The 7,552-nt window shown below is 50.9% G+C and overlaps 1 protein-coding gene across 1 annotated transcript; it reads right to left on the minus strand.

The window, feature by feature from the left end:
* Positions 1-4,839: 4,839 nt before the first annotated feature.
* On the minus strand, positions 4,840-5,811 carry LOC148148215 (putative G protein-coupled receptor 139). The gene has a single exon (XM_087994018.1). It carries the CDS (start codon positions 5,809-5,811, stop codon positions 4,840-4,842), a length of 972 nt encoding a protein of 323 aa, XP_087850144.1.
* Between the last annotated feature and the right edge of the window lie 1,741 nt (positions 5,812-7,552).

A 7,552-nucleotide genomic window follows, 5' to 3' on the forward strand; every position in this document is an offset into this window, starting at 1 on the left:
TGTCTCCCAGTCTCCACCATTCCCTGTAGCTCCCCGTCACCACAATCTCCTTTCCCCAATCTCTGATCACTCCCTCTCTCCCCTTCATCCCTCTTTCTTCACCCTCCCTCTCTCCCTATATTCCGCTCCAGTCCCCGTCTCTCCTCCTACTCTCCCATCTCCCTCAGTCTCACTGCTATTCACTCTAATGCCCCCAGTCTCTCTCAACCCTCCCTCTCTGTGTCTGTACCCCCTCCATCTCTTTATCTCTGTCTCTCTGTCTCTCCCCACCACCGTCGCTCACTCTCACCGCTCCCTCTCTCCCCTCTCCATTTGTGTATCCCCCTCTCTCTGTCGCACCACCCTCTCTTTCTCTCTCTCGTTCCACCAACTCTCCTCCTCGCTCCCATCTGCCTTCTCTACGTCCACAATTCCCACTCTCTCCTCTCTCTTTCTCGCCCTCCTCCTCTCACTGACTGTCACTCTCTCTCATCACTCTCTCTCTCCAACCCACACTCTCTCTCTTCCAGCCTGTATCTCTCTAATCACTCGCTTTCAAAACCCTTCCCTCTCTGTCTGTACTCCTCCCCCTTCTGTTCCACATGTGTTTTTCGCTGTCAGCCCTTCCTACTCTCTCTCTGTCAACTTTGCTGCCTGCCTTTCGCTGCTCCCTCATTCTGACTTCCCTCCATCCATCTTTCTGTTTTCTCATCCCTCTCTTTCTCCTCGCCCACGCCCTGCCACCCCCTGTCTCTCTCTCTCCCCCTTTAATTTTATCTCCATCCCTCGCGCTCTCCCATCCGCCCTCCCTCTTTCCCCTCTCTCCTCTCACTCTCTCTCAAGCCTCTCTCTCGCTGTCTCTACCCTCCTCGCTTTCTCTCCCTGCCATCCGTGCCTCCCTGTAACTCTGCCATTCTCTATCCCTCTCTGAGCCGACTCTTCCTTTCCCTCTCTGTCTCTCTCCCGCCTCCCTCTTTATCTATCTCTCATCTTTCTGCCTTCACGTCTCTCCCTCTCTCACGTCTTCCTCTCTTCCTCTCTCCACTCACTCTCTCTCAACAAACTATCTCTCTGCACTTGTCCCAGCCTCCTAATCTCTCTTTCCCCTTTCCCTCCCTCTTTTTCTCTGTCCCTCCCCTCTCTCTACCCCTTTGCTCTCGCTCTCTGCCCTTTCTCGCTTTCTCCACTCTCTGTCTCTACCCACTCTCTCACCCACCTGTCTTGCTCCGTGTCTCGATCGCTCCTCATCTCACTTACTTTTCCTCTCCTTCTATCTCTCCTCTCTTGCCTCTTTTTCGCTCCGCCATTCCCCTGTCCTCCCCTCCCTCTCTCTCTCTTCTGCCCTCATGCTCCTCCTCCCCAGTCTCTTTCAACCCAATCACTCTCATCCCTCCCTCTCTCTCTACTCCCTCACATCCTATCTCGACCATTCACTCTCCCTCCCCGTATCCCTGTCTGTTCCCTCTCTCACCCTCCTGTCCTCCCCCACTGTCCCATTCTCCCATCTCTCTCCTGTTTGTCTCTCTCTCTCGTTCTCTCTCTCTCTGTCTACCCCTCAATCACTCTCTCTTCCCTCCTTCAATCTCTAATCCTGTCTCCCTCCCTATCTCTACCCCTTCCATCTGTCTTTTTCCACTCTCTATGTCTCTCTCTCTCCCACTCACTTCTACTCAGCCTCTTCCCTCTCTCTCCTTCCCTCTCTCTCCCCTCCCTCTCTCTGCACCTTCTCTCTGTCTTGACCTCTCTCCCCTTCCATCCCTCCCTCTCTATTCTCACTTTCACCGTGCCTCTAACCCGTGCCTTCCTCTCTCTCCCTCGCCTTCTACACCTCTCTCTCCCACCCCCTCTCTCTCCACCTCTCTGAAATCTCAATCGTGCGTTTTTCAGATTCAGTCAAGTGGGTGGCACGGTGGCTCAGTAGTTAGCACTTCTGCCTTACATCACCAGGGCTCTAGGTTGAATGCCAGCCTCGGTATGGAGTTTGCATATTCTCTCCGTGTCTGCTTGGATTTTCTCCGGGTGCTCTGTTTTCCTCTCACAGTCCAAAGATGTGCAGATCGCGTGAATTTGCCGTGCGATATTGCCCGTAGTGTTAACTTCATTAGGCAGAGGGTCGGTATGGACATGTTAGGCCAAAGGGCCTGTTTCCACACTGTAAGAAATCTAAACTAATCTGTCCCGATCCCTCCTACTCTCCACTCTCTCACTTCTCCCATCTTTCTCCCGCCTCTTTCGCTCACTTTATCTCTCACCCGTCCATCTCTCCGTATCCCCAATTACTCTTTCACTTTCCCACCTCTCTCTCTTCGCTTCCTCCACGTCCGTCTCTCTTGAATTCTCCTGTCTGCCTTTCCCCACGGCGCTATCTCTCTCTCCCACAATATCTCTTTCTCTCTCTGTCCACTATCTCTCTTCACTCCCCTGTCTCTTCCATTTCCCCTGCCACCCATCTCCTTTTCTCTCCCTCTTCTCTTACCACACTCTCTTCACCACCACTCGCCCTGTACCGCACTGTCTCCCTCCTTCCTCATGCATTCTCTCAATCTCTCTCCATCTCCTCTTCCTCTCTCACTCTCACTGTCCACCCTCCCTCTATCACTCCTATCTCTCTCTCTTCCAACCCCCTCTCTCTCCCTTACCATCTCCCCCACCCTCTCACATTCTGTCTCTGCCATTAGTGGGCAGCACGGTGGCACAGTGGTTAGCACTGCTGCCTCACAGCGCCGGAGACCCGGGTTCATTTCCCGCCTCAGCCGACTGACTGTGTGGAGTTTGCACATTCTCCCCGTGTCTGCGTGGGTTCCCTCCGGGTGCTCCGGTTTCCTCCCACACTCCAAAGATGTGCAGGTCAGGTGAATTGGCCACGCTAAATTGCCCATTGTGTTAGTTAAGGGGTAAATGTAGGGGTATGGGTGGGTTGCGCTTCGGCGGGTCGGTGTTGACTTGTTGGGCCGAAGGGCCTGTTTCCACACTGTAATGTAATCTAATCTAACCTCTCGCCTCCCACTTTACCCCAACTCTATCTCTCCCCTTCCCCATCTCTCTCTCACTGCCTCTGTCTCTGTTCCTCTCCCTCTCCCTCGCCTGCTCTCCCTCCCGTGCCACTGTCTCTCTCATATTCTCCCATTTCCCTCTTTCTTTCTCTCTCTCCCAAATTCTCCTTGCCCCACCACTTCCCTCTTTCTGCTCTTATCTCTCAACACCTTGTCTCTCCTCCTGCCCCTCCCCTTTCTCCTCTCTCCCTCGCCCCGTCACACTCTCTCCTCCAACCATCTCCCCCACACTCTCCACACCTGTCATACTCTATATTCTCTCTCTTAAAATCTTACTCCCCATCAACTCTCTCTTCCCCCAATCCCCCAGACTCTCTCTGCCAGCCCTAACCGTCTTTTTCCGTCTCTCTGCCCTCTTTCCCTTTCCCTCTCCCCGCCCGCTCTCTCTCCTCGCAATCTCTCTCTTTCCCCTCTACCTCGGTACACTCTTTCTCCCCTTCACTCACTGCCTCCCTCCCGCTACCTCTCTCCCTCTCTCCCACACCCATTCCCTCTATTCCTCTGTCTCCCCATTTCCCAATCTCTCCCCACCTCTCCGTCCATCTACCTCCCATCCCACTCTCTCTACACCCATCATTACCACTGTCTCTGTTCCCTCTTCTCACTTTCTGTCACCCACTCTCCCCCTCTCACTCTTCCTCTCTCTCTTCATCCCCTTCCCATTCTCTTCCCCTTCTTACCTGTTCTCTCTATCCTTTCCTCCCTGCCCACTGTCTCTCCCTCCTGTCTTCCCACTTTGTCTCCCACTTCCATCTCTCTCTCTCGACCCCGCTCTCACTCTCTTCCCACACCCTCCCACCCTTTCGTTCTTGCCTCCCCTCCGGCTCTGTCTCCTTCCTCTCTTGCTCACTCCTCCCTTTCTCTCTCTCTCTCTGCTCTCTCACCACCCTCCGCCTGTTTTCGGCATCTTTCCCTCTTCGTTCCTCGCTTCTCGCTCCTCGCTGCATCGCTGCCTCTCTCCCTCTCTCTCTCGTACCCTCTCTCTCCGCACACTGCGCACTGTCTCTTCTCTCTCTCTCCCTCTGTGTGACTTCTTCTCACTGTCTCCCTCTGACTCCCGCATTCTCCCCGCCCTCATTCCGTTTCTCTCCGACTTTGCGTAGTGAGAAAATGGGGGAGGAATATGAAGGTGGTAGTCAGAGTTAGAGAGAAGTTGCTGGAGAGAGAGCAGAGTGGACAAGGGTGGAGAAACCGTGGAGGTAAGAGAGAGCGAGACAAAGAGTGGGCTGTCAAGAGACGGAAGTGAAAGTGAGAGTGAAGAGAAAGGGTGAGTGCACCGAGGAAGTGAGGGAGGAAAATGAGATGAAATAACGGGGGGGATAAATTTGAGATTCGAGAGGGAGCCAGTGATAGAGAAATCGAGATACAGATGAGGTTGATTGGAGACAGCGGCAACGGGGGAGAGAGATGAACTGTGCCGAAGAGCAGGTCGGTGTGGGGGACCCAGAGGTGAAAGCAATGACACAGCGAGTTAAATCGAACTCCTGAGCTCAGGCCCCGGTCCCCTCCCCTTCCCCAAGGACCAAGACTTGTGGCTGACTCTGTCTCTGTCCAGCTCACCTTCTTCAAAACAATGACAAACAACAAGATCATTCACTCTGCTGCTCGGTAATTTTTAATGCACATTTATATTGTTTATACTTTGAAGTGATCGATACAGTCAGTGGGATGGTGCCTTTACTTACTGGCACCCGAGTTGATAGAATCATTGAAATGTCCCTGTAACCTTCCTGTCGGAGAAGGATGGACAAACCCGCGCGACCACAGGCCGATACGAAAGCGACAGGCTGCTTCATCGCAGAAATATTCAACTACAATGAGAGACTCCCGGATGGATTGATTTATAAGTGAATCTGATTGATTGATATATTTGGGTGAAGGGATATTTCAGCACATTCTTCAGCTGCTGTCTGAACTTTGTCTGTGTCACGGCATAAATTGCGGTGTTTGTGCAGCAACTGAGGAGCTGCAGCATGAAGCCCAGTTCCTTCACACAGCTATGTAAAGACACACGTCGACGCCCAATCACATCCATCCGGTACCATATGGAAAATATCATTAATATTGACCATAACAGGATGAAATTGCCCGAGATCACAAACAGTAAAATGATAGATCTTTTGCGACTGCTCATTTCTGTGTCAAACCGAGCGTCCCCACTAGTGTGAGCCCTGAGTCTCCTGCGGGCTCTGCTGCGAAATAAAATGTGTCTGACGGTGAAAACATTGAGCAGCAGGATCAGGAGAAATGGGAGAGCTGGGGTTAGAATGTGGTGAAGGAACTCGATTGCCACCCAGAAAGGGGAGAAATGAGCACCGTCTGTTACGTTACAAAACCAGGGCTGGTTTGCCAGCCGATATTTACCTGTGAACATAAAATACCAGAAAATATTTTTTAAACAGCTCAGCACAGTCACTGTTGCCAGAACCACAGCCGCCGTTTTCTCACTGCAATATTTCCTTTTAAGATTCTGGCAACAAATGGCCACAAATCGATCAAAGGTGAAAGTGACGGTGAACCAGACAGAACAGTCAGTGGCTGCATAAAGCAGGACGGCGTGGATATTACACACGGAGATGTCCCACATGAAATAAAACTGTTCCCGATAAACAATGGGAATATGTCTCAATATCAGGTCGAGGATAATGACCAGTAGATCCGCCACTGCCATGGCCGCCAGATAACGTCTGACACATGTGGACAATCCACAATCTTTATAAAGCAGGACGTAGGTCGTCACTACGTTAGCTGTGAGGAAGGTAAAAAACACATTGTACATCAACATGGAGGAAAAGTGACTTGTTTGACAGATAGAGATTTTCAAATGTGTCACTGTACTCTGGGGGTTATTAGAACAGTTGGAGCTGAATTGACAAATGTGAAAATCTGAATTTCTGACAGAAATGTGACATAAACCACAAGAAACATTCCCTCCCCAAACATACTGAGACACATCCAAGGAAACTCCATTTCGAGGAAACTCCCCCATACTCGATCATTTGAGAGTAGACACAGATCGCTTTTTTTTCCATATTCTCACACAGAGGGTGAATTTCTTGCTTTCGTGAAGGATTCTCTCCCAGTTCCTTGAAGACAAATGGTGTTTGGAAATTTGTGACTTTTAGACTCGATTGTGATCGATCATGCTAACTGAACACTTGTAAACGGAGGGAAAATGTATTCAACATTTTAACTGCCTGTGGGGACTCCGTAACTGTGTCTCCCTCACCATGCAATTGGGCCTCTTCACTTGAGATCTGATCATTTCTTTAAATTCACTGACGTCCGGCCGTTCCCAACTAATGTCGGGAGCAGAATGTAACAGACAATGATGGTTAGAGTATTTTGTAGGGATTTCCAGTTCCAGACGGAATGTTTGGTGCTGAATGCTGCGGGGAAACTTCACAGTTACACTGGCAACATTCCCCACTTTTCTTGCCGCTACTTTGATGAATTTATCGGCGCCAATTCGTGCTCCCACGAGAAGGTTGTACAGTTCATCAACTGCACTAACACGTTCCGTCCCAAACTCAAGTTAACCTATACCATCCCAGACACCTCGCTGCCCTTCCTGTAAATCTACATCTCCATCTCTGGTGATCGTCTCAAAATGGACATCGCCGACACCCTCACCGACTCCTACAGCTACCTCGACGACACATCCTTCCACACTATTTGCTGGAAAATACGACGTCCATTATTCCGAATTCCTCCACAACGGCCCACCTGCTCCCAGGATGACCAATTCCATCTTAAAACATCCCAGATGTTTTAAGATCCTTCCAATACCGCAATGTCACCTCCCATATGGTCGATGATGCCCTCCAGTGCCTCTCATCCACTTTGCGCACCACCGCCCTCGAACTCCGCCCCCCCCCCCCCCCAAATTGCAATAAGGACAGAATGTTCCCGGTCCTTACCTGCAAACCCACCTCACTCCGTATCCTTCGCACCATCCTCCATCACTTCCACCACAGACAAAAAGACCCATCACCTCTGTCAGTGCCCCAAAGAGCCCTTCCGCATACGTCACAAATTTACATGCACTTCCACACATGTCATCTACTGTATCCATTTCACACAATGTCATTACCTCTACGTTGGGGATCCAGGGCACCAACTTGTGGATCATTTCAGAGCACGTCTTTGGGACAACCACACCCACCGACCCCTGTGGGTGAAAATTTCAACACCCTCTCCCAATCCACCAAGGATATACAGGTCGTGGTCTTCCTCCAAAACCAAAGCTGAACCACCTGATGACTGGAGGAACAATGTCTCAACTTCAATCATTGGATCCTGCAATCCCACGGTATTAATGTGGATTTCACGTGTTTCCTCATTTCCCCTCCCCCAGCATTATACGAGTCTCAAGTCTTCAACTCGGCACCGCCCTCTTGACAAGTCCATCGCCTTTCCCATCTATCCACTCTACTATATTTTCTAAACTATCAACTACGCCCTCAGATCAATCTTCATATCGAATTCGCAGCTACCTTGCCCCCAGCCACAGCTCTCCT

The sequence above is a fragment of the Chiloscyllium plagiosum genome, unplaced genomic scaffold (assembly GCF_037043375.1).
Source record: "Chiloscyllium plagiosum isolate Xiang-an unplaced genomic scaffold, Cpla_swu_hap1 HiC_scaffold_14, whole genome shotgun sequence".
NCBI classification, from domain to species: Eukaryota; Metazoa; Chordata; class Chondrichthyes; order Orectolobiformes; family Hemiscylliidae; genus Chiloscyllium; species Chiloscyllium plagiosum.

Coding starts and splice junctions, on each gene's coding strand:
- LOC148148215 (XM_087994018.1), bottom strand. CDS start 5,811: ATGTACAATGTGTTTTTTACCTTCCTCACAGCTAACGTAGTGACGACC.